The sequence below is a fragment of the Sinocyclocheilus grahami genome, unplaced genomic scaffold (assembly GCF_001515645.1).
Source record: "Sinocyclocheilus grahami isolate Dianchi unplaced genomic scaffold, SAMN03320097.WGS_v1.1 scaffold187.1, whole genome shotgun sequence".
Classification (NCBI taxonomy): Eukaryota; Metazoa; Chordata; class Actinopteri; order Cypriniformes; family Cyprinidae; genus Sinocyclocheilus; species Sinocyclocheilus grahami.
Window position 1 is genome coordinate 635,799 of NW_015505366.1, and position 27,221 is coordinate 663,019.

The 27,221-nt window shown below is 38.4% G+C and overlaps 4 protein-coding genes across 8 annotated transcripts in view; 2 read left to right on the top strand and 2 right to left on the bottom strand.

The window, feature by feature from the left end:
- The window catches only part of LOC107594632 (coiled-coil domain-containing protein 17-like), a 5,637-nt gene extending 2,252 nt beyond the window's left edge, over positions 1–3,385 (bottom strand). The window contains exons 1-7 of the mRNA XM_016284751.1: positions 3,173–3,385; positions 2,848–2,931; positions 2,340–2,393; positions 2,122–2,236; positions 1,351–1,492; positions 1,160–1,267; positions 769–902 (exon numbers count right to left, since the gene is read on the bottom strand). Coding sequence (XP_016140237.1) covers positions 769–902; positions 1,160–1,267; positions 1,351–1,492; positions 2,122–2,236; positions 2,340–2,393; positions 2,848–2,931; positions 3,173–3,385 — 850 coding nt within the window. The remainder of the gene's footprint in view (positions 1–768; positions 903–1,159; positions 1,268–1,350; positions 1,493–2,121; positions 2,237–2,339; positions 2,394–2,847; positions 2,932–3,172) is intronic.
- A 499-nt stretch (positions 3,386–3,884) lies between these two features.
- LOC107594633 (vasculin-like protein 1) lies at positions 3,885–17,354 on the bottom strand. The gene is made up of 11 exons (XM_016284752.1): positions 17,099–17,354; positions 13,579–14,716; positions 10,890–11,003; positions 10,577–10,706; positions 10,175–10,491; positions 9,919–9,994; positions 9,638–9,789; positions 8,052–8,207; positions 7,166–7,284; positions 5,814–5,916; positions 3,885–5,689 (listed from the first exon to the last, which is right to left on the bottom strand). Exons 3-11 carry the CDS (start codon positions 10,947–10,949, stop codon positions 5,534–5,536), a joined length of 1,269 nt encoding a protein of 422 aa, XP_016140238.1. The 5' UTR covers positions 10,950–11,003; positions 13,579–14,716; positions 17,099–17,354; the 3' UTR covers positions 3,885–5,533.
- Positions 17,355–19,023: 1,669 nt separating this feature from the next.
- Positions 19,024–20,454, top strand: tmem69 (transmembrane protein 69). The gene is made up of 3 exons (XM_016284766.1): positions 19,024–19,162; positions 19,346–19,395; positions 19,590–20,454. Exons 2-3 carry the CDS (start codon positions 19,351–19,353, stop codon positions 20,298–20,300), a joined length of 756 nt encoding a protein of 251 aa, XP_016140252.1. The 5' UTR covers positions 19,024–19,162; positions 19,346–19,350; the 3' UTR covers positions 20,301–20,454.
- A 1,316-nt stretch (positions 20,455–21,770) lies between these two features.
- The window catches only part of mast2 (microtubule associated serine/threonine kinase 2), a 178,436-nt gene continuing 172,985 nt past the window's right edge, over positions 21,771–27,221 (top strand). For all 5 annotated transcript variants that reach the window (XR_001610180.1, XM_016284722.1, XM_016284725.1 and 2 more), the window contains exon 1: positions 21,771–22,786. Coding sequence is in view for 4 of the 5 variants with exons in the window: in XM_016284722.1 (XP_016140208.1) it covers positions 22,706–22,786 (81 nt within the window). In the remaining variant the exon portion in view is untranslated. The remainder of the gene's footprint in view (positions 22,787–27,221) is intronic.

Consider the following 27,221-nt stretch of genomic DNA (forward strand, 5'->3'; position numbering starts at 1 on the left):
AAACTACTTTGTTTGGTCTTCCAAAAGAGGACACGACTAGAAATCAGTGGTTAAGTTGTATTTACAACACTGTTCCAGAACAGTTTAACCCAAATATTCAGATGTGTGCAGCGCATTTTATGGAGAACTGTTTCCTGATCCTGGCAGAGTAGACTACAATGCCGGCTGTTCTGATTCACAGACTGTAAGTACGTTTTTTATATATAAAGAATTTGCCACTGACGATTCAAACGCGAGTTTTGAGCAGTGTAGAGTAGGGCTTGTTGTTTGTCATTTCTCCGATCACAAATGCAGACATGGTTTTGTTCACGCGGCACGATGCAACACCACGCGTAAAAACACAGTATAAGTCATTATAATTCGTAATTATGTCCCCACTGGATGCAACAAATGTCTCGTTTGTAATGGGTTTTAATGTTTTTGTCTCGTCGCTCCGGCCGGTACTCGGCATCACAGTATGGTAGGGGCGTAGCATTTTCGTCACATGCTTGGGGTATTCGGCCAATCACAAGGCACTGGATAGCTGGCCAATCAGAGCACACCTCGCTTTTCAGACCGATGAGCTTTGTAAAAATCGATGCGTTTCAGAAAGGCGGGCCATAGAGGAGACACAATAATGTGTTTTTTGAACCTTAAACCGCATAAACACATTTCATTACACCAAATACACAAAATAATGTTCTTTTTAGCAACATCATATGACCCCTTTAATTTTCCAAATACTATTTGCAGCCACAGTTCAATGACAGTGATGATGGTACTACTCACTTCTTCCTTTTGTCTTACTTTCAGCTCTATGTTTTGCCTGCTCCAGTGTAAGAGACTCTGCTTGAAGGTCATGCATATGGGCCAGAACCTCTGGATCAGAACCACCGGACTGCATGTATGCCAGACGCAAGGCTCTGTTTTAAAAACAAATGCACCACAATGCTCGAGTGGTCTGGATGGTTGCTAAAGTGGCACTAAACTTTTGCTAGGGTGTATTGGCTGTGTTGTGTTTAGGAGGTGTCTTGGCAGTTCTTAAAAGAGCCCAATCCTAAGACTTAAAAGCCTATTATTGTTCCTAGATTTGATATGCATACTTCCTTCAATCATGTAAGTGCATGTTTTTTGTCACTTCTTTTATCATCCTGGTAACATGTAAGTTAAAAAGACCAACCTTATCTGAGCAGAGAGAGGTCCAGCCACAGAAGAGATCAAGTCAAAAGTAATATGTTGTGTCTTCTTTTCCTCTGGTGGGTTAGAGGGGACTTCAATTGGATTAGGCCTACAACACCAGCGCAGTATAAACATGCATAAATTGATTTATAGCTTCTCTGCATATTTCCTTTTTCCTCCACTCTCTCTCACCCTTTCATTGAGTTGATTTGAGAGCTGAGCTGCTGCAGCACCTCCTCGTTCCTCTGCTCCTGATTCCTCAGTTCTCGTAGCACTTCCTCGAGATGAGCCGTCCTCTCCCGTCCTGCCAGCTCGGCAAGCCGCTCTTCTATTTCTGGGATAAACACATCATTAAAAAAAAGTAGTGCAGAAGAAATTCACATCAACATGTTCAGAGGTGTTTCAACCAATCACAACATGTGTTTGCAGTTGCTAAGTGAAACAGTGTGACAACTTTTTGGGGTCCCATTTAAGCCTGTAGACTTTAGAAAACAAACTCTTTTCAAACTCTTCAGCATTCTGGGGTAGGAAAGACATTTCAAAACATTTTGGGTATAGACTCTAGCTAATTTCATTTCTAGCATTTTATGTATGCTAAATCCACACATTTTACAGCTAGATTGAAAATATGAATAAGTGATTTACCACATGTGATCTTCAAAAAACAAAAGGAAAAAAGTTCTTAAGTGTTTTCAATAACTTTACACAAAAATTCACTTTTGGCACATACACAGAAACAATTGGAGTAAATTTTGGTAGTAAATTAGCAAAGAATCAGCAAGTAACATATTGAATTAGAAGTGAAATTCTAAAGAAGAAAAACTTTAGTATTTTCTTGTAAAACACTTTTTTTAGTTTTTGCCCAAACAAAACTAAATAAACTATAATTATTGTTGCTAATTGTGAATATATGTACACCCAAAAACAATAGCTTTCTTTTCTCATTCTTATGACAGAAGTTACCCTCTCTCTGCTTCTCCAGCTGATGGTTGCATGCTCTGATCTCAGCCAGTCTCTGCTCATGAAGAGCCCTGTGCTCATCGGCTCTCTGCTGGAGTGAGGCCTGCTCCTCAGACACCTGAAGAACAACTTACCCAATGTCCAAAACACGTAATACCACATACACAAGCACAATATGCACATTATAAACAGATTTATAGAACTAAGCATATCAAACTGACCTCTGTCTGTCTTCTGGGCAGGTTTTGTTCAAATGAAATCCTGAGTTTTTGAAACTAAAACAGAAGATCATCAGATGAAGCATAAAAACCACTCTGAACCAGATTTATTAAGTTTGTATGTGGTCCTGTACCTCCTCAGTGAGTTTGTTAAGTGCAGTATTCTCTGACACATTGTCCTGTGCACTTTCGCTCTCATGATTTCTCTGTTCCTTCAGCTGGCCAATGGAACAAGAAACATTTTTACTAACTGTATTACTTTAATTACCATTCAAAATTTTTGGGTAGGTGTGATTTTTTTTTTGTTTCATCTTGAAACAGTACTTCAATATTTGAGCAACTGTTTATTAACTGCTCTGTTTATTCAAATTAGTTATTTTTTTTATTATACACAGTATATTTTAATATACAAATCAACTGCAGGTTTTTGGAATAATTGTATAATATTAAACTACTTACAATAATTAAATCAGGTGTCCTTGTCCTTGTAGGATGCACCGTCTTTATGTACCTCCTCAGTGAGTTTGTTAAGTGCAGTATTCTCTGACACATTGTCCTGTGCACTTTCGCTCTCATGATTTCTCTGTTCCTTCAGCTGGCCAATGGAACAAGAAACATTTTTACTAACTGTATTACTTTAATTACCATTCAAAATTTTTGGGTAGGTGTGATTTTTTTTTTGTTTCATCTTGAAACAGTACTTCAATATTTGAGCAACTGTTTATTAACTGCTCTGTTTATTCAAATTAGTTATTTTTTTTATTATACACAGTATATTTTAATATACAAATCAACTGCAGGTTTTTGGAATAATTGTATAATATTAAACTACTTACAATAATTAAATCAGGTGTCCTTGTCCTTGTAGGATGCACCGTCTTCACAGCTGCTTGTTCTTTTTGAGTGAATCCCCTTTGACCTCTCCATAGAGCTACTGGATCTTTTAGGTCTGTGCCAATGCAGAATTTGGCTGTGTGTTTATCCAAGAGTTCAGTAGAATGGAATGCCATCTTACAGTTCCGACAAATTAAGTCCCCCAAACCTTCCATCTCTCCAGCAAATTATTAAAGTTAGCAACTTTTTCCCTATTGAAATTCTAAACTGGACCCAGAAAGACTGATTCTTAAAAATTAGGAATATACTTTTTGTTAGAATGTCTGCCTTAACTTATATGTACTGGATTTGTTGACTGAAGTTGTGTTTGTTGGTTACAATCACCTTGGAAAAAGGGAGTGGTAAAGAATGGATGGGGTTAGAGCAAGAGGAATCCAACCCTTCAGTGCTATGCTTATTTTTATCCTTTGCATGCGTATTTTCAACATTATCAACTGCCCTCCTAAACCATGAAGAATGATTCCCCAAGTGTTTCAGCAGAAAACGAAAGGCTGGACATGTTTGGCAAACTGATGCAAAATATTTATTACAATTTTTTTCTCCGATCTTTTCATTATGATGCAGTAGTTTATGTCTGCTTTGTCTCATACAGATAAACCCATACATGACACCTTTTATCTTCTCAAATCTGTAAATAATGTTATCAAAATAATCTTAATCTTCCAAAACTCACAATTTTTTATTCTTATATTTTTTACAATCCACCCTGAATATCAAGGCTGCAGAAACAACATAATGCAAACAAAACAAGAAAAAGAAAAAACTATGTGGGAATTTTTTACAGCTGTACCAAAATTAAAAAAGAAACTTGAATCTGTAATAAAGCTATTTTTATACCCTATCAGCAAAAACAAGGTACAAAAAAAGGAGATGCACAATTTATACCAGCAGTCCCTCATGACATAAAGAACTTCTAGAGATGGATCTCTACTTTACTGCCAGCAGCAGGGATAGAACTCCGCGCCCAAAATGAACGGTTTAAAGAACAAAAAAAGCAGAACAAAGCGTGCAAGCCATCTTACCGAATCGCTCAAAGAAAGTTCACAGTCATTACAAACCATAGACAGCTCGGATCAATTCCTGCATTGTAAATATTACATAAGCCCAATAATGTTTAATGCTTTCTATTCCATTGGGTAGATTTTATTTGGGTTTTGTGAGGGAATAAGATCATCAAACCTTTCTTGTGTTTATTGAATACCCCTTATCAATCTACATGCAATGAATGTAAAGCTATTGAAAATGATTGCCACAGCATTATTTCTGTAAGCATGAAAATGCTTTTTAAAGAGTAACTGAAATGTTCAGGATTTCAATATGGTTTAAATTGAGGTTATTCAGGAAAAAACCCAGAAAAAACAAAACCATATATGGGCATGAAAGAAAACTGTCTGTTTGTGATTTTTTTAACTTCAACCTTTCCTAAACAGAACCCAACCTCAGTGAACTGAACATCTGTATGTTCGCCTGGCTTCCCAGAACGCAACATATAAAACATAGACCCTTGCATCCAAACATTACCTTTATTCAAAAACCAGTTCCTGACAAACTCTTCTGCAAGCTAGGTTTCAAATCTAACTTTTAAACATCCTTTAAGGTTTTCTCACACGTGTACTTGACAGACATATGAAATCAGGTATATTAGTATGATTCTGCAGAATGAAACGAGTGAAAATGAGCAGTTTGCTGGAAATGGAGCCAGAAATGGACTGATGTTCTAGCTGCCAGACTGCATGTGACAGTCCATTCAGTGTTGCTTTAGTTCCTCCTTGCTGCAGGGATGACTGGCTTGAGTTCATTTCTATGAGGGACTGGGAGCAATGTCGCAGTCAGCGGCTCACAATGATTGTTTCATCTTAACACTAATGCTACGAATTGTTTTCGCGGAAAGGAAAAAATATTTTTTAGAAAGGTGTCAAAGCCATTTTATAGAACATTCAGATAATGTCATATTTCACGTTAAATCACGGTTATAATTGGTGTTATTATAATTTTTTCCCCCAAGCAAAAACAAAAAAGATATGGTGGAGGGTGTGTGTGGCTTTCTTTGACATTTCTAGTTCAGCAGAAATAACAAAAAGCAGACAAGGAGAGAGGGGGCAAAAAATCTAACAGAAAGACACTGCCTATGAGCTGACAAGTGAATTATTTTTCTCTCCGCCTGGGATATGACCGATGTTCCTTGTCCATGAAAATAATCTTTTCTCTCTTCTTCTTTTAGTTTGAAATAAATGGGTGTGATGGAGGAGACAGATTAAGGTAAAGAGAGAAAGGGAAATGTGGGAGGGGTGTTTAAAGCCACATTAGGTATCCTCATCATCGGAGGTCTGGCTGCTACTGCTCGTCTCAGACTCAGAGCCCTCTTCCAGGCCAGGGTTAGGGGTGTTCCTCCAGTTTAGCAGGGCCACACTACGTGGCTTCAAGAGCACACCGTTACGTCCCAGACCAATCTTCTTCATCTGAGACAAAACACAAATATAGTCAGTCACCGAGGAAATTAACTATAAATGTGTAGGATGTACTTAAATTTAAACCAAGAATAAAAAAAGTGAAATAGAAACTATATGTATACATTTCCCATACCTGTTCAGTTTTAGCTTGAAACTCTTTGAGTTCATCCTCAGTGAGGGGCTGGAAGTTTTCATCATTTTCTGGGTATTCTTGCCATCCCATTGCCTTCAGCAACCTGTCACAGAGGATCCATATGTGTGAGTATGTGCATTGTGGATGTTGTCTATGTTGTTGGGACGTGAGCGGATCAATGTGAGGCTCTGTTCAAAAACCTAGTGTGATGCCTATGAAGGTATAGCATTACACTATAAATGTGTCCCTAAGGGACCAAAGATACCTGATTTTGGCCAAATTATAAGGAGCCATTGCACGTATCCTTCATGAGAAAATTTATTTGAGATGCAATGTGATGAAGCTCAGTTAAAAAATAAATTCAATGCGGTGGTTGAAACAAAAGATATTTGCTTGTAAATAAGTATATTTAATTGCTAGTTTAGCAACATGCTATTTGCCAACTCATGAACCCAGTAGTCTTCCATATGCATGAGAAGCGATATTTGTATAACATATGGCATTGCTGCCCATGTAAAATTCACCCAAAAATGAAAATTCTGTCATCATTTACTCACTCTCGTGTTTTTTTTTCCCAAATCTGTATGCATTTTGTTCTTCTGCTGACCAGAAAATATTTTAAAGATATATTTGAATGCTTCATTTCGGTTCCCATTGACTTTCATTATATTTTTGTCCACACAATACAAGTCAATGGGAACTGAACCGTTTTGAGGATTCTTTAAAACAAAATATTTTTTGTGTTTCTTACAAGAAAGAAAGTAACACTCAACATGACTGAGTAAATGATGACAGATTTTTCATGTTTGGGTGGACATTCACTCATTCACTCATGTAGGCAATTCACTAGAATCTGGAAGTGAGTTTATATGTGTCTGATGGAGGAGAATGCTTTGAAGTGTTTGTATGTGGTCGCTCTGACCTGTGTTCCGCCTCCAGAGAGCTGGACAAGTGCTCTGGGTCTGAGTCACTGAGAGAGTGGTTTCATGACTGTCTTTTTTCTCCCAAATCTGTATGCATTTTGTTCTTCTGCTGACCAGAAAATATTTTAAAGATATATTTGAATGCTTCATTTCGGTTCCCATTGACTTTCATTATATTTTTGTCCACACAATACAAGTCAATGGGAACTGAACCGTTTTGAGGATTCTTTAAAACAAAATATTTTTTGTGTTTCTCACAAGAAAGAAAGTAACACTCAACATGACTGAGTAAATGATGACAGATTTTTCATGTTTGGGTGGACATTCACTCATTCACTCATGTAGGCAATTCACTAGAATCTGGAAGTGAGTTTATATGTGTCTGATGGAGGAGAATGCTTTGAAGTGTTTGTATGTGGTCGCTCTGACCTGTGTTCCGCCTCCAGAGAGCTGGACAAGTGCTCTGGGTCTGAGTCACTGAGAGAGTGGGAGACGCCGTTCTCATGACTCTCTCCAAACTCTTTTGGTTCTGGGGTACTTCCCTCTCCCTAAACACAAAGATAAACCACAAATTAAGCCTCAGCAACCATAAATTTAAGGAAATCTATGAATCTTTCCATTTATTAGCAGTTTTGAAAATCTGGTTGCTCATGGCTAATATAATGCTTATAAACAAAACAGATGGAAATAATTTTTATATATTACATAATTTTACCTTCTAATCCCCCCCACAAAAAAAAAAAATGAAAAAAATTGAAAAAAATTATAAGAATTTGTGACCCTGGACCACAAAACCAGTCTTAAGTCGTTGGGGTATATTTGTAGCAATAGCCAAAAATACATTGTATGGGTCAAAATGTTTGATTTTTCTTTTATGCCAAAAATCATTAGAATATTTAATAAAGATAATGTTCCATGAAGTTATTTTGTAAATTTCCTACTGTAAATATATTAAAACTAAATTTTTGATTAGTAATATGCATTGCTAAGAACTTAATTTGGACAACTTTAAAAGGCGATTTTCTCAAAATTGAGATTTTTCTCGGCCAAATATTGTCCTATCTTAACAAACCATACATCAATGGAACGATTATTTATTCAGCTTTTGAAAAATTTACCCTTATGACTGGTTTTGTGGTCCAGGGTCACATTTATTGACAAGGTTGTAGGTGGATTTGGAACTAATATAAACAAGATTTCTCCAAATCTGTTAATAAGCCAATTCTGATAATCTTAAACCGAGCCTGTAATGACAAATTAATTAACCTATTACATCAGCTAATACTCTACAGATCAGAGATGAACTCATGTGCACCTCTGTTGGAGCTCCTGGGCTGTGGCAGTCACTCACATCCCCATTTCTCTCATCCTTTAGCCCACGCAGGAACTCACTCTTACGGTCTGTGCTGCGCCGCATCAGCTTTAGCCGTGAGGGGGTGATGTCTATTGGAGGGGTAGTGCTGGAAGGCGGCTATGGAGAGAGAGAGCGAGAAGGAGAGATGGAAAGATAAACACGAGTTAAAAATAAGAAAATGCTGGGTAAGCAGCCATGTTGATTATTGATGTTCTCCTATGGATAAACATGATAACGTTTGTTTGATGAATAACTGAGACCACTGAAGCGTAGAGCAGCTCGGTGTTGTAAACATTTTTCTTTCATTCTTCATCTGCTTGTGTGTTTTGTAAATAGAGGAATTATATAATGACACCATGAAAGCATTTGCTCTGAAATGAAGCCAAAAGCAATCATATTTTCTGGAAATGTTGGGTACTAGGTCCTTACTGGCAAAAGACTAGAAGGAATTTAGAAGGTCTGGTAACACTTTATTTTAAGGACCAATTCTCACTATTAACTAGCATGCAGATTAATAGCATATTGGCTGCTTATTAGTACTTATAAAGCACATATTACTGCCTTGGTCCCATTTTATATTAAGTGGCCCTAATACCTGTGTACTTACATAGTAACTAGTTGAGTACGTAGTATGTAACCACAGTGTAAGTACACATTGGTACATAGTATCTACAGCTCTAATGTATGTGTAACTACACATATGTAACAACCCACTGAATGGTATGTGTAAGTACAAATGTGTAACAGGACATTGGTAACAACACTTTTTGGTAATGAAAGTACAAATGTGTAACAGGACTAACAGCACTTTTTGGTAAAGAAAGGGTTACACTTTATATTAGATTTACCATGTAATTACTCAGCACCGGCCAGTAAGTTAGGCTTTACATAAAATTGTGGTTGGTGTCCAGAATGTTACACTTTACATTAAATGGACCACTCCTGAGGAGTTACCATGCAAGTACACTGGTATTACAGTGGTGCACCAACTCGAGATCCAACTCCTCCCACTCTACATATCCCCAAACCTACCCATCTCCACCCCCTGGATCAAATGGTTCCAATTACTCTTATACATACTGTTGTTACAAAATGTAGTTATATAATTCCTGTTACACGACTACTTAGTGAAGTGAAAAAAAGTGTTGTTACCAATGTCCTGTTACACATTTGTACTTACACAAACCATTCTGAGGGTTGTTACATGTGTGTAGTTACAGAAATATTACAGCTGTAGATACTATATACCAATGTGTACTTATACGGTTGTTACATACTATGTACTAGGGCTGTGCTATATGGACAAAAAAAAAACTATCGCGATTTCTTTGATCAATTTTGCGATTTCGATTTTAATCACGATTTTGACACACACAGACATGCTTTACAGTCATAAATGCATTCAGTGTGAATTTGAATCATATTTCCAAAAGAAAACCAATTAGAGCTTTATCAAAAAGTTGTAACATGTCTCTAGAACAGACATAAGGCAAAATAATCACTAAGTAAAGGTGTAACAAAATGTCTCTAGAATAGACATATGGGACGCTGGGTCCAGTGATGGGGACTTTAGAACCATTGGCGGGAAGAGGGCCAGTACTGGCAAAACCAGCTGAAAATGCAGCACTGGGATCCTCCTTAGACACTTTCTTAATGACCAGCATCTTAGACATAACCTGCTTAGCACTAGGGGGGTTCTCTGTAACAGAAATGGCAAAAAAATAAAATAAATAAATAAACCTTACAGAACAAAAAAGAAAATGTAACATGATATTAAAATTTTTATGCAGCTGGAAGGAGGTGACTCAATTAATGAAAGCAACTTTACCCCATACTCCTGCTGGAGTACCGACAGCACGAGGCTGATTGGCTGGCTTTCCAGTTGTCTCAGGGTTCAAGGAGGGCTGAAATTCACATGAAAACAGAAAGCCTGAATGCAAACTAACTATGCAGCTGCTTCATGAAAGGCATGTAAAGTATGACAGAATTAAACCTCTTCAATCACACAACCAGTTAACTCATGCCTGGGAGGGGTGTGACTCCACTATACAAGTAAACAAACTCAAGACGAAAAGAATACTTACAAAGTCCTCATCAACAAACTTGAGTTTGTCATCATTGCGTTCCTCATCAGAATATCTGTCCTGATATGGGCCACCTTTGCGTGGATGAAAGTTTCCATTGCGCTGTCGGTGACCCCCTTGTCTGTCCCTCTCGCCTCCACCACGTTTGATATGCCGAGCATGGTGGTGGTGAGGACCTTCCTGGCCTCTCTGTGCCCCATGCCAGCTGGGGGTCTCCTTCCACCCTGGTCCGCCTCCCAATCCCCCCTGACTCCCCTTCGCAACACCAGAGTCTACAGAGTCATGCCTCAACAGAGATGGCTGTTGCCACCCATCACCTGAAGAGAAAATGCACAGCTATTACAAAGGGCAAGAAATAGATTACCAATGCATGCAAAGGAGGTTAGATGTGTGTTCCTCTACCTCCAGGTGCCCTTAGTGGGTCATTGTTGAAAAAGCCATCGGAAGAGTTGTGCCTGCGGCGGTTTACTCCCGGCCGGCTGTCTCCGCGGGGAAAGTGCTCTCCATGCTTCTCAAGGGGGGCAGCAGGGGACTAAAAATCACGAACACAAATTAAACAGACAGCTTCAGTTTAAAAAGCTTATTTTAGAGAAGAATGATTAGGCTCAAGAGAACTAAGAGAGGCTGTTAAGTCATACTGTCCTGAATAAAAACATAAAAAATAAACAAAACAAAAAAAAGCAGTCAATACAAAGTCAACAATCCATTACAATACCTTGGCGGGCTGAGGCGTGGAGAAGTTAAGCCAGGCAGGAACAAAGTCATGCTGCGCCATTTAGGTCCAGTGTCTCCCGTCAGTGGATGGAGGCATCAAACCTCATGGCCTGAACTGACAATGCAAGCAACAAACATCACATCATTATAATCTACTAATACAAGTAAGTCACAATAATGCAAACATATTTAAAGTCAGCATGAAATGGAAATTGCAATTGTCCTTGCTTTCCTATTGTGACAAATAGAAAAAGGGCAGGACATTTGATTGGATGATTGTCGTTTGCTAATTGCTGTGATTGTGAATGAGGGTGGCAAGTAGGCTTGCCACGATAGACGGTGCTGACGGTGATACCGTTGTTAAGCCGCAACACCGGTTACGTCACTTGCCCACCGCAGCACCGACCCCCACCATCGTTTAGATTTTTTTATAGTAATAAAAATCATTTAGTTCAGTAAAAGAACAGACACTACAATTAAAAACGGAACGCGGCTACTCAATGCAGCGTGCCGAACGACAGTCGCATCATCACAGATCAGATTTAATTTCTCCAGTGAGGAGAGTGAGTCGAGCTGACTGACAAGAAGAGTGAGGTGAGACAGACAAGACGATCGCGGATGATTTAGTTTCGAAACGAAATGCAAAAGCGCCTGTTTGGCAGTATTTTGGATTTAGAAAATCTTGTTGACTTTTGCCGTTTATCTAAGGTGATTTTGAAAGTTTTTTTAAATATTCGTTTCTTATTTAATTGGTTCCACAGTGTTTGCTGCTTTTTACTTTATTTAAACTTTGTATAATTTATTTTATTTGACACCAAGGTGTATGCCGTGCCTCCAAGCTTTCTTATTCGTTTTGCTAATAAACTTTCTACGTTTCTTATTTATTTGGTTATATATTATACATGTTTACTTATTTCCAGTTTTGTATAGGCTACCTATTTAAACTTTATGTAAGTTATTTTATATTAGGCACAGCCTGCCCTATAGCATGGTGTATTTTTATTTGATTTGTTAATAAAAGTTCTATGTTTTATATATAGGCTAAAGTGAGTTTGACGTTGTATTTTGTTGTTGCATTCAAGCAATTGACACCGAATTGTCACTAATTCGATTGAAAGTAAAATGCGCACGGTGCTTTTAAGCTATTTAAAAGCGAAGGAAAGCGAGGAAAAGAGGGAAAATTCAAACGAACTAATAAACGAAAACAAATTGCTTTACGCCGAATTGCCGTTATTTGAAAGTGAAAATAAAATGCGCACGCCGCTTTTAAAGCTATTTAAAATTGGAGGAAAAGAGGAAATGCCCCTGCCCCCAAGGTGATACCGGTATTATCGGTGTTGTTGTCACATGTCGATTAACCGGTGGGAAAATTTCCTCACCGTCACAACCCTAGTGGCAAGTTGGTGGAGAAGTTTTTTAATTAGTCTAGCCATCGGATAACTTCGTTGCCCAGCCCCTGAGCAGATGTACACGTCATCATCCTTGATATCATTCCGGGGAGGAGGATACATTAATGTTTTTAATTAAAGATTACAAGGGTATATTAATTTTTTTTTAAATAAAGATGTACATGGATGAATCATTCATAAAAAATACTGCAATATTCCATTAAAATTAGTCTAGCCATCGGATAACTTCGTTGCCCAGCCCCTGAGCAGATGTACACGTCATCATCCTTGATATCATTCCGGGGAGGAGGATACATTAATGTTTTTAATTAAAGATTACAAGGGTATATTAATTTTTTTTAAATAAAGATGTACATGGATGAATCATTCATAAAAAATACTGCAATATTCCATTAAAAAAAACAAGAAATTTCATCTTTGATTTAAAGGTGACTTTAAAAGGTGAAAAGTGCCATTTCTGCAGCACCAAATACAAAAGGAATAACTGTTTTTAAACAGTTTTTGAATACTCCCTCCCCCATCAGACAAAGGTCAGGAAACAAAATAGTCTTGCCCTGACACTCATGTTGCTGAGTCAGGCTGATTGTGATACTCAATGAAAGAGAAAAACGTTTTGAAAGCACCGCAGGGCCAGTGCTCACCCTTTTTATGGATATCAACCTACAAATGACTTACAGTTGTATCTGCGTATTAAAGATGCTACAAATTATTTTTGGAATACCATGCATAAAATATGCCCCACAACTTGACAGATATCACTAAAAAAAGGTGTCCATAGAAACCACACCTGTGCCAGCCAGCCAGCCCTAGGAATGAAGGAGCTGGTCCACACATTTGAAGCAAACTGAAAACCACTTGAATGTGGAGGGGTGGAGTTTAACCAGACTAAATGATTGGAGAAGTCCAGCATGTTACCAGAGAAAAGTCTGTCATTTTCACCAGAAGATCAAGTTATGACAAAGTGATTTAAATATTATGAGGCCCAAATTTTTTTTATTTTATTTAACAACACAAGAAGATCTATAACATGCATTTTCAAGACGTTTCTAGCAAGAAGTTTCTAGGTTAAACATTAAAACAAAAAAAACACTAACTTCTGTTTTATTGCTCTCTTGGCCTTGATATGATTGACTATTTACTTAGACTCACAAGAACTAACTTTAAAACAATACATTCTACTTAATGACAAATCTCAAATTCCATTACATAAGTGGTAACTCATTCAAAGTACAAAATAACCAATACCAAAGAAAGTTCCAACTAAATGTTGTGGATTCTTACCCCAGAGACAAAGGCTCGATGACCCTGTCCTTGGCTGTATCTGTGTAGAGGGCCCAACCAATGCACTTTCACGGGCTTTGAAGCCTCAGGACAACCGCTACTCCTGTCACAGGCAAACTCCAGTTTCCAGGATGGTGCAAAGAAAAAGATGGAAGTGAAACTTGTGCAGCTCAAGGTGAAACTGTTAGGTGATGGAAGAGATGCAGACGTGTTGTTCTTAATCAGTGGCGTGTAGTTTTGGAAGAATAGCGGATATGTTTGATCAGTAATGCCAGAGTGACTCTACACAACACCCTTAGTTCACAGATGATGACTGTGTGCATTCAGGTCAACTGGATACAAATGAAGCAAATCCAAGGGGTTTTGAAATGAAACTCTGTTTGAGTCTTGGACTTTCCAGTCTCTTATTCTGGGTTCTTGTGGTAGCAGCACGTTGTGCCTGCTCTGACACTCAGAAGCTCCTTTACGAACTCATTTTGGACTGAAGACACACACAGCAACAAAAAAACGGAGAGTGGGTTTGTACCACACAAAGCTGTTTTGCGCAAAGTGGTGATCTGAATATGTTCACCTCATCAAAACAGTGAAGGTGCTACGTCAGGGCGAAAAGGGGAGGGGGGCTGATTTGTCACATCACAATAGCTAGAAGTGCTTTATATTATAAAGTCATGAGAATTGTTTTAACTTTCAACAGCTCATACTTCAGGTGATTCAGTAAACCAAACAATGAAAACTTGACATCTTTAATTCTCGCCCCACATGGCTGATAAATGGCTGGTGAACCAATATCACGTTAGGCTACCGAAAAAATTTAAGGTAAATATGATTTGACCTCTAACAACACTTCCAACCTTCCAGTTCATCAAATTCAAAGTAGCTTCCAGAGGTGAGTAAATTGAAGCCAAAGTGCACAGATTCCTGTTAAAAATGGTGAACCGTGCATTGGCAATTCAGCAAAACCAAAACAAAAGCGTCCAGGTGCAAGCAAACCTTGAACATTCAATAATGTGAAACAACAGGTGTACTCCAGATTGTATTACTGCATGTTGGGAGATCTCGGGTCTTTTAAAATCCTGCAGTCACAAATCCAACAGGTCATTCCTCCTCCAGATCTTCACAATGTATCTGCAGACCAACTCTGTAAAATAACAACCAATATTTAGATAAATTTTATCCTAAATAAATGTATGTGTGTGTAAATGTGAGATCACACAGCAATTAATGGCAAAATTAATTTCTTCTTACAAATGGGTAGCTGACAAGGCATCAATCAAAGACAGTTGTGTTCTGCAGGGTGACATGCTATAGCCTACTTAAAGGGTTAGTTCACCCAAAAATTAAAATTAGGCTGCGTTTTACTCCGAGGCATCCTAGGTGTATATGACTTTCTTCTTTCAGACGAATCCAGTCGGAGTTATATTAAAAATAGTCTTTGATATTTCAAGCTCTATCATTGCAGTCAGCAGGTGTTGCATTGCTTCAGTCCAAAAGAAGTTAAATAAAAAGCGCCCATCCATAAAACAGTGTCTCACACGGCTCCGGGGGGTGAACAAAGGCCTCCTGTAGCGAATCGATGTGTTTTTGTACGAAAAATATCCATATTCAAAACGTAATAATCACTTGAATCTAGCTTGCGCTCACTGTTGTAAACAGAAGCAGTTCCGGGGGAATGACGCATGACATCGGCTTTGCGCATGCGCCGCTCAGAAGTGACGAATGTGGAAACGCAGCAGAGAGATCAAAACAAAACAACGGTCAAGACTTAGAAGTACAAAACGAGAATTTGTAAGGAAGAATGTCAGAGGATTTCGATATAAGCCAAGAGGAGACTAGTTTTCCTTTGCTAAAATAAGGAAACTTTGCTTCCTTTGCTCCTGTTAACAAACGTTGGTTTTCACAAGACTCATGCGCAACGTTGACCTCATACGTCATGCTCCCGGAACTGCTTCTGTGTACAACTGCTGGCACAAGCTAGATTAAAGTGATTATTACATTCTGAATATGGATATTTTTCTTACAAAAATGCATCGAGTCGCTAGAGGAGGCCATTGTTAACCCCCTGGAACCGCGTGAGACACTTTTCTTTTATGCATGGGCGCTTTTTATTTAACTTCTTTTGGACTGAAGCCATGCAACACCCACTGACTGCAATGATAGAGCTTGAAAGATCAAAGACAATTTTTAATATAACTCCGACTGGATTCGTCTGAAAGAAGAAAGTCATATACACCTAGGATGCCCCGGGGGCGAGTAAAACGCAGCCTAATTTTTTTTTTGGGGTGAACTAACCCTTTCATCTAAAACTTTCGAAATTATGTTTTTCCAATCGTGAATAATTTTTATGAATACAGCTTCTATAACCTCAAACAGAGACTATATTTGAAAATATTTGAGCACAACAAAAAAAAGTTACAAAGCAGAACTACTGTCAAATTAAAGAAAAGTTCAGGTGATCTGCCATTGTCAACTATCCAATTATGCTGGCTACTAAAAAAACATCAGCACAATAAGCTGCTTTCACAGGTTAAAAGTGCTACTAAAACAGATACTTTACACACTCCACCTGCAATAAAAATATTGAATATTTAACTACTTTCATAAAAAATAAATACATACATAAACATTATTGCCACTCATTTCACCATTTTCAAAACCTGTATGTTTTCCCCCCTCAGAGGAACACAAAAGGAGATAACAGGCAGAATGACATCTCTTGTCTTGTCATTTTACTTTCACTGCATGGAAAAACAGTGAAAGTGAATGATGACTGATACAGTCAGGTCACTAACATTCTGCCAAACAAGTCTTTTTCTATTGCTCAGAATAAGGTACATCATATAGGTTTGGAACAAAATGAGAGCGAGTAAATTATGACAAAAAAATGTCATTTTTGAATGAATTACACTTTTAACATGACTAATCATCGCTTTTTTTAATGAAATATATCTGTCCACGGCCGTGAACTGTCTAGCTAACGTTACAATAAGATAAGCAAGTTATCTGTAAAATGCAAAACAGCTTAAGTAGAAAGTAAAGTGGAGGAAAACTAAGAGCAGACGTATAACTAGTAAAAGAGTTAGCTGCAGAATATAAACAACAATCGACTTTCAAATATATTTGTGATAATTGCAAACTATTATTTAATATGCTCAGCCAAACGTTCTGGAGCATACAGGAGTTAAAAATACTAACAAACTTACTCGTCTTTCTAACGTTACTTGCAGAACGCTCGCTAGCACGGCACAGTTAGCATAGTAGGCCATTCAATGTGTGCAGAAACCTTTTAGTACACGCCGAGTGATTAAATGTAAACTTTTAGAGCAAAGAAACTTTTAGGCATTATTAGACGGATACATAAGAGTGACTTATAACGACTCGGGCTTGTGTCGTGACGGAATGCGTGTTGTTTTAGCCACGGCGCGAGCTAGGCTAAGCTAGCATTCCGAGCAGAAATAAAGTGTTGTAAAATGGCTCCCTCTCGACACCAAACCACCGAATAAACATTTCGACATACACCTACCTTTTGATCCCTTGTCTATCCCAATAAGTTAATCGAAGACAATGATGCACCGCTTGTCAAGTCAATTTGACAGCTTGGAGCTGGTCGTATTTCTGATTCTGTATTTTGTTTGTGTTTTTTAATCACACTCGTTCCGACTTTGCCAATCCGTCTAGCTTGCTCCTGTCTACTTCTGCACAGACGAGCTAATCGATCGCAGAGCACAGCGCGCTCGAGCTCAAGCCAGGATTTACTCACAAGAGGGCTTGACACGCACAGAAGAATGTGCACTTTTAAAGTTGTTTTCACTCTTTTTGCTCTACTCGTGGAATATATTGCGTTTAAATCGCCACAAAATATTAGTTGAACAACATGGCAGACTGTGTGTGCCTTCCGGTAATGCAAATTTGGCTCTGCTACCAGAAATCGAATGAAGGAATTTCACGCATTAGTAAAACGTGAAGTAACGCAAAAATAACCAGATGTGTGTGTACAAACCCAATAGACTTTACGAAAAATGCGCACATATCTATGTGAACATAATGTGTGCACACCATAGACTGTAAAAAAGGAGAAAAAAACTATTTAAAAGAGCAAACGAATGAAACGTTTTCTCCTGTTGGAAGTTATGTGAAGCAGTTGAAATTTACAATACAGTATCAGGTCTCACAGAAACAGTAAATCCCTCATTTGCAAAAACACTATGATGTGTCATTCAGTCAATAATCACCCATACATATTTGAAAAATCTATTAATTTGTTAACAAAACAGTTGACCCTCCAAATCCAAAATCCGGATGCTCTTAAGTGACCACTTCAGAACAGGACCAGCTCATTATGCCTATGAGTGATCCAGAGATGTGAACCTGCTTCATCAGACCCATATAAAGAACATTTTGCAAACATTTAATATTAATTTCTGTTATATCAATAAAATATGAATAAATTACTTTAAATTAATTACTTATTACTTAATTAAATGAATTAATTAATGAACATAGCTATGATAATGACCAACAACATGGAGTTGTTTTCTTCATATTACAGCTATAAATAAAACCTGCTGTGTAAACCTGCAGACACACTCTCTCTGTTTAAATCTAGATTAAAGACACATCTCTTTGGCCAAACATTCAAATAATGCATCTCATAATCTTGTACTGCAGTTATATCTGATCAAATACACATTATTATTCTTTAGTTTGGGTTAAACAAATCAATTTTGCTTGGTTGGAACAGCAGCTACGCTAATTATGTTTATATTTGTTTCTCTGTTTTTTGCCCATAAAAAGGGCAAAAACTAGAATTTACACAAGCTTCAGTCTGGATCCAGAACACCTGAAAAGAGATGATGCCAACCCCTCATAGGACCTCAGATGATGCCAACCCTGAAACAACTTACAGAACTACCACATTTTGTTATAAGTTTGATTGCATCATATAATAATTGCTGTTAATAGTGTTCATCGTCTGTTTGATTACATCTTTAATTGATTTTTCCGTACATTTCTGCCATATGTACATACTGCTATATGTACATACTGACAGTCACCACTGATAAGCTACCACTAAATATTGTAGAAACTTAATTTGCTGTAAAGTTGCTTTGCAATGATTTGTATCGTGAAAAGCGCTATACAAATAAACTTGACTTAATGCTCATTCTGTGCTAGCATTCTTCTCTTGTTTTGACTTCCATTGTCCTTTGTTTTGTTTGTTTTTTCTGTTTCTGTATTAATTTTCAGTCAGACCTGACCACAATTAATATTTGACATTTAACATTTTTAATACATTTTAAAGTATAGCTTTAAACTGCAGTTGTTTTTTTCTACATTCCATTCCCACGAGACTCCATCCTATCCATAAACATCTACTGTAGCGTCTTTTTTTTGATCAGTAATTACAGGCATTCTAATAGATTTTAAATACATGACCCTGGACACTTCCGTAGGACTTTTATAAGAACTTTCGGGGCTTTTTCGTGCTATGATGTGTCTGGCTTCGCATTGCCACACGCGTTGTAATGACCTTCTGCTGACTAATAATAACTTGTTTTATTTTTCGACATTATGATATGAAATCGAGGTATGTTTTCATAATTTCTTAGAATCTGTCTCTAACAGATAAGCACTGCTTGTGCTGAGTGCACAGTTAGCATGTTAGCTTTTATAAAACGTAATTCAATTCAGCGGCTTAACTTTAAACGCACTGCAATGACTGTCCTCAAACAAAGGTTTAATAATGTTTTTTTTATGATTTGAATTGTAGGTAAAATGTTGAAAATTATAATCGGACGTCACATCCTTCGTAACTTTGGGGTGAGTGAAACGTTTAACCCATAAGGTTTTGTTCCACTTTCTATTTTATTTGACAGTTTTTCCCCCTTATGAGTAACAGTACTCTGTGTTACCTAATGGTAATAGACCTCCAACACGTGATGCATTTTCCGTTGTTTATGGGAATTCTCATCAATAATTGTTTTAACAGACATTTCTTTCCTCCATAATATCAGGGAAGGCAGTGGAGTGGCCTCCTGCAGGTGTCCAGCAAGTTTGCCTGTTTAGGGCAGCGGACCATTCACTCTTCAACACTGTTTACTAGAGGTTTATATGGACAGCTGCCGCCAAGACATGTTGATGGTTCTGTTCTGGGAGCCCAGTCATTTCACTGGTCTGCACAGAGACTGAAGAAACGTCTTCAGGAAGAGAGTCCACCAAGAGAACTTGATTTGGTTCGTTATGACATGAGAGACCTGAAGGAAGCTCCAAAGCCTGCCCTCTATCTTGGATTATCTGGTCTCATACCTTTTGTATCAGCTCCTCTACTTATGGCGGTCACAGAGCTGTACCTTCCTGAAGTTGCATTTGCTCAAGTTGCATACGGAGCGTCCATTGTTTCCTTTGTTGGTGGGGTACGCTGGGGTTTCGCCTTGCCTGCCGGGAGTCCAGCAAAACCTGACTGGCTCAATTTAGCCAACAGTGTGGTTCCCTCTCTGATTGCTTGGACAGCACTGCTTTTTTGCCATGACATTACGCAGTCTGCTGTGATTGTGATAATGGGGCTTGGGATAGCATTGCATTATGACCTCTCCCTCCTGCCCACATATCCCAGTTGGTTTAAAGCACTGAGGACCATCCTCACAGTTGTAGCCTTTTTCTCTTTGATGGGCACTATTGTCATTAAGCAGTATTATCCTGAGAAGAAGTATTTCTCTGATAGGTGAACTATGCACATTTGCATTGTCAATCCATTAATATTAAATACGTTAAAAGTGTCATCACTGATAAAGTTACACCATATTCTACATGTTTAAAGGTTTTAATTGCATTTAATTCCATTCTCTTCCTTTTTATAAAATATCAATTTTGTTTCTTGTTGTTCTTGTACGATTATTGTCCATACAGATATTATACTACAGTAGTGAATTCAAATTAAAATGGTTTTCCCTCACTTTTAATATGAATTTACATACTGTATCAGTTAGATTGTTTGTAATAAAATAAAAAATATAGAACTGCATACTTAAAGTTTCAAATGTTAAAAGGTGAAATGAAAATCTGTATTGTATTTAACAAGTAAACTTTCAGTTCTCAAAGTTTCTCTGATTATTTCTCTTTGTTGTCTTATCTCTTTTAATGATTTTAGAAAAAACTAATTCTGTGTAATATGAATATGCTACTGAGAGTTATCATTTTTAATGCTATTGCTTATTATTCTACATTACTTGATGGCAATTAATAAACTTTACAAAACTAAGGTGGCAGATGTGGCTTAATGGCTAGAGAGTCGGACTTGTAACCCAAAGGTTGCGTCAGGTCTGGCAGGAATTGTCGGTGGGGGGAGTGAATAACCAGTGCTCTCTTCCATCCTCAATACCATGACTGAGGTGAGACCCTTGAACAAGGCACATGGCTGCCCATTGCTCCGGGTGTGTGCGCGCAGTTGGATGGGTAAAATGCAGAGCACAAATTCCGAATATGGGTCACCATACTTGGCCACACGTCACTTCACAATCACACAATTTAAAGTTAGATCCACCAAAATGCACAGATTATTTTGCTACATGCTATTCCAAATTTATTGTACCTATTTTTTTCATGCTATGCCCTCCTACATAATTTTTCTGACACAAACCAAAAACGTATATATCTTTTGGCTTAAATGAATGCTTCATCTGTTCAACAATTCAGAATTCAGTGCTCCCTACACTGACTTGCAAATACTTCCCCGTCATCTCATTTCACAACCACATTCAATAACAAACATGGAGAATTTGCCATTGGGTATAATTGAATTAAAAATCAATCATATCAAGAAATCAAGAATGAAGAAATTAAGCCTGCTGCTCAGATTTGCTGAGCCTTCTTTTTTTCTCAGTATATCTCAATTAATTTGTTCACCTTGTACCATGCCATCTTTCAACCTACAATGATTGTGCAGAAGGAAAATGCAGTAATTGTTGTAAAAAAAAAATTACTTTCGTCTGCAGATGGCAGCAAAGACAAAGTTAAGTCGTTTTTCACCAAACCCGATCTTTTTACTTGCCCCTTCTAAACCATTGGATGAAACTACGTTACCAGATCAGCCCCCAGTGTATATGCAATGCAAGACATACAGACTGAACTCAGATCAGCGCTCCAGTGTACTACTTCCATTCTGCTCGTACAGACTGAACTCAGATCAGCATTAGGCTCGCACCGACGGTCATTCACTTGATCCGAGCTTTAGGAAGCTGTTAGATTTCCTCCCAGAAGAAAATCAACGACATGGACCAGCTCTGATTAGCAATTATTTTCGCCACCGAGCCGTTTCCCCTCACCGACGAGGTTGACGTTTGAAGAAGAGTGAGATTGGAGGAGAAAAGCGGAGCTTTGCCCCCGCAGGATGATCCGTGTCAAAATACAGCTCGCGAGTCTATGGACCTGACTCACGAGACATGATGAACAGTTGAGCTCGCGCTGTGTTGTGGCGCCGCGCAAAGTATCTCGTCAGTTTTGACGGGATGAAGAAAAATTGCGGTTTTGTTTTTGTTATGGCTGAGAAAACTCCGGAATGCTAAAGTATTAGTTTACAGAGAAGAGAGAAACTTGAAACTGGTTGACTTGAAACTGCGGCAAACACGTTGGAAACGCCGCGCTATTCAGCGTAATGGTGACCTGTCCTTCTAATCTCACATTGACAGCTACGAGCCCGGCGAGTATATTTACACATTGTTTTTAAACAGTTACGTCATTTTTTTGTAAACCCGAAAGGCGTTTATTTTGCGGATGTTGTCAAACTTTATCAGCAAACAGCTAGCGAGCTAGCGAGTTCCGCCGGTTGATTTGCCGCGCTAAAACCGCACAGTTCATGTAAAACTGAAGACAAAACAGTATTGACTAGATAACTGACGGGCTATGATTCCAAAGCTGTCATGGCAACTCGGGTTGTAACTTAAGTTCGAGAGAGCAACACAAAACCCACGGTGTCGAAACTGCGCTCACCATTGATTCTGCCTTTGTGCTTGAGGAACAAAGTTGAGGAGAGGTTTGCTCACCATGTATCAGAGCAAAGCTTGTTTCACCATCTAAATGCACTGGCCACCGGATATTACTATTGTAGTGTATTACTCAACCCCCATCCATCAGAATGAAGAGAACTGAGAGCAAAAACAAAAGGAAACTCTGCACCTCTGAGCAGCAGGAGAGCAGCACTGAAGGAAAAGACGAGGTGAGTGATCTTTCACTGGAAAGTTGATCCGTTTTAACACTGCTACTTTGCATGTTTATTTTAATATGCAAGGTAAACATCGCACAATACAAATGCAGACCTTAGATACTGGTGCATGTGACGCAGCTGCCCTGCAGAACGAGCGCAGTGCATGGACGCGGTCCATCCGTAATGGATCAGTGCTTATAGATCAAGCACATTATGACATTGAACATTTCTTGGAAAGATCACTTATCAAGTGATAATGTGAAGGCAGAGACATCCAGAGCAATAAGGCCTTTTTGTTTGTTTGTGCTTAGTTTGTTGCATAGATCTGAACTGATTGATGACTAGTACTCCCTATCTTCTTTATTTTATTTACATTTTGTAAGACTGGTTTGTTTATTTACATTGTTCCAAACTGATGGAATATTATATATAAAAAACACAATACACACCCCAGGAGATCAGAGTGCACACAGGGTTTTGTGTGTTTTTATATTGTGTATAATTAACTTTGTACACGTTTGAGTAAGTTTATTATGTTTGTTTTGCAAGAGTTTTATTGGCTCCTTGTTTTTGACAATGGGAGTCTTGTGTGATCATTCATCAGGTGAGGGCAGAGTGACATTGGGAGGCAATAAAATGAGAGTACTGCTTCTTTGAAATAAGGACAAGTTTAGAGTTTCCTAATTTGGGGCACCAGTGCAGAAAAAAAAAACATTCTGATAAAATTGTTTTATTTATTTGAAAATTTCTCATTTGAATGCATTTTCTCCATTTGTAGAATCTTTTAATTGTTAAATTAAATTATATGTATTTATTCATTTGGCAAATGCTTTTATCCAAAGTGTTTGTGATATACAATGAGCAATAACATAATATAAGTGATTCATCCTAGTGAGGCCGTAAAAATGAGACGTGTTGCAAAATATTGTTCCAAGATTGTTCAGATAAGTACAGATTAGATTAAAGTGAGAAATTGTGAGATCATAGTAGAGGATTTTTTTTTCTCCCCATGTATCCAAATGCCTCAGCATTGCCTCTCTCAATCTTGTCTTTTCTGAGCAGCAGTCTGGGCAAGCATTTATTTATTTTTTTTTAATTATCAAAAGGTCAATCTTGTGTTCACTCTGGTATTTTGGCAGGTTTTTGCCATCCCAGTCACATTGTAGTAACTAAGAGGATGATTCAGTTAATGTTATTCAGTTTTTTTAACTGATGAGATCGTCAAGGGAGTGGTGCTGTTCAGGTGAGCAGTAAGGTTTCTTTCTAACCTGACCCAGTTGGCAGGGTGACCCAGAGTACAGAGATCATCTTTTTTGGACTTTCTGTTAAGTAAAATCCTGTGTTTCAAAGTGTTTATATATATATATATATTATTATTTTTTTTTTTAAACAAACAATGTTGCTTGGCTTTTTGTCTAAAAGTGCAAGTGGTTTAGGTTGCAACTTTCAAGACATGATGTATGTAGAGTACAGTAAACCTGACCAGTGTTCTTATTAGAGCCCGACCGATATGAGTTTTTTGGGCCCGATACCGATATTGGAGTAAAAAAGACCGATATCGATATATCGGCTGATATTCTTTGTGTATATTATAGTACAGTACCAGTCAAAAGTTTGGACACTTTCCCATTCGAGGGTCCAAACATTTGACTGGTACTATATATAGAATACAGTATATACATAAACAGAGTATATATACATAAACACATTTTTTGCAATGATCACTCAAATGTGGTGATCAAACACTTATAATGATGTGACAAAGGTATGTAATGGAGGCAGGGCATTTAACAATTTAACAATAAACTTTATTATCCAAAATTAGTTTGACATCAGTGCACTGAACAGTAAAGTTGAAGTTCATTCAACTTTAATTCAATTCAATTCAATTCCATTCAACTTTATTCCTTTGAAGTTTATTTCACTTCGGAACATTCCTTCACGGATTTGGTCTTCACACACAGACGAAACTTACTTGTGAAGTGTGACATAATATACCACTGTAAATAAATACAATATAAATTCACGTCTCGCGCACTGTAATGTCCTTTGAATTTAACGTGTACGTTACCTTGGAACTGGAATCATGGCAGAATTTCATGTGAAGTCCACTTCGCAGGGCACTTACGGTCGAATAAGACAACGCTTGAATGCTGCTGCCTGAACAAGAGACCTCCTTACTGAAGTGAAAGTGTTGATTTGTGTCACTATCTCGCGAACACGCCGGCGGATCTCCACCAAATTCGGGGGATCCCTTCAGCTCGAGGAGCCCTCTTGAACGCCACCCTCCGCGTGTCGGTAGCCCCCCGGGATCGCTTGATCAGTCGGCGCAGGACAGCGAATTTAACCACCCGTAACTCCCGAACCCCGGGGGCTATCGACGCAGGGGTGGTCTCATTCGAAAGCGGGCCTCTAGACGTACACTCGATTCGCGTTCGAGAGGGTTCCTTGAGCTGAAGGGATCCCCCGAATTTGGTGCGGATTAGCCACGCCGTTATGGAGATATGGCCGTTCAAAGTTTCAATGGTTTTCCATAGACTGAAGCTTTAAAGCGTTTCATCCAGGTCACCAGCAGCTAAAAACAATGGAGCGCGCTCTGCTGGACAAACTAAGTAATTACACCATTTCAAGCATTCTATCTGCGTTATATGTTCTGTAAAAAAATTTTATATCGGCGGCATATTTGCCGATACCGATATATCAACGACAGGCTCATATCAGCCGATAATATCAGCAAAACGATATATCAGTCGGGCTCTAGTTCTTATGTATTTTCTTTAAAAAAAATTTCCGAAATGTTTTTTTTTTTTTGCAGCTATGCCATTTGGTTTCCACAGAGAACCTTTCAGTCATGAACCATTTTATTTAGTGTGAAGAACATTTACATATTTTAAACCTTTTTTCAATATACATATAAAAAAAAAATTGTACAGTGGAACGTTCTTTATGCAATCATCGATGCCATTTGTTTTTTCACCTTTATTTTTAAGAGTTTAAGTGTGAGATTTTTTTGGTTTTTATTAGAGCCCGACCAATATGGGTTTTTTGGGGGCCGATACCGATATTACGGAGTAAAAAAAGACCGATACCGATATATCAGTCGATATTCTTTGTGTAGGCTATATTATAGTACAGTATAGTCAAAAGTTTAGACACACTTCCTATTCGTGTGTCCAAACTTTTGACTGGTACTGTATATAGAATACAGTATATAGCCTGCATAAACAGAAGACAAACTATGCTGACAACGTGTCTGCGCCGCAACAGAACTCGACAAAGCGACCATTGAAATTCATTTGAACTTTGTGTCAGCACGTCATAAATAGAACGAGGCATCAGTTTACTGCATCTAGTGTAGACAACATACACCGGCCGCGCGATGTGATGAGCATGAGTTCTGGGCCGCAGCGTGGCGGGAATAAACTCCAGTCCAGCCTCGATCAGCTCCGGTGCCCTTAACACAGGCTTTAATGCGCCGCAGACGCGTGCCGTGATGCGCAGATCAGCTCTAGTCTCTAACGTCACTGAATCTGCTGTTAAAAATGAGCCATCCATTCATCATATCATCGTGCAAAACTAAGAAAAACCAAACAATGGAGTGCACGCTCTGCTGGACAGATTAAGTAATTACACCATTCAGATGCATTTAATCTGCATTATATGTTCTGTAAAAAAAAAATTCCATATCGGCAGCATATTCGCCAATACTGATATATCGGCGACAGGCTCATATCGGCCGATGATATAGGCTAAACGATATATCGGTCGGGCTCTAGTTTTTATTGATGGATATTAATCACCCTGCAGTAAACAAAAATGAGTCGTGGCCTAATGGTTAGAGAGTCTGACCCGTAACCCAAAGGTTGTGGGTTTGAGTCTCGTACCGGCGGGGATTGTAGGTGGGGGGAGGTGGGCTCTCTCCCACCTTCAATACCATGACTGAGGTGCCCTTGAGCAAGGCACCGAACCCCGAACCAGCATAAATGGCTGCTCACTGCTCCGGGTGTGTGTTCACGGTGTGTGTGTTCACTGCTTTGTGTGTGCACTTTGGATGGGTTAAATGCAGAGCACTAATTCCAAGTATGGGTCACCATACTTGGCCACATGTCACTTCACTCACATGTCACTTCACAATTGATTTCCAACATGCTAGAAAATGAAAATGAGCCCTAACAGAATATCTCCTCCAAAAAACAACAATAAAAAAACAAGTCCAGGCTTTAGGTCTATAGAAGTCTGCAACATGGATTTTAAATTGTGATTACAGTTAATTAGGGCTGAACGATTAATTGCATTTGCGATAATATCGCGATATGAAAAAATGAGATTTTTCAATCGCAGAGGCTGCAATTACACTCGGTCACGTGACACGCGAGAGTAAAGAGGTGTGTTGGACTTGAAGATCGATCGGTGTATGACGTAAGTACGGCGAGAGAAAGCATAAGGA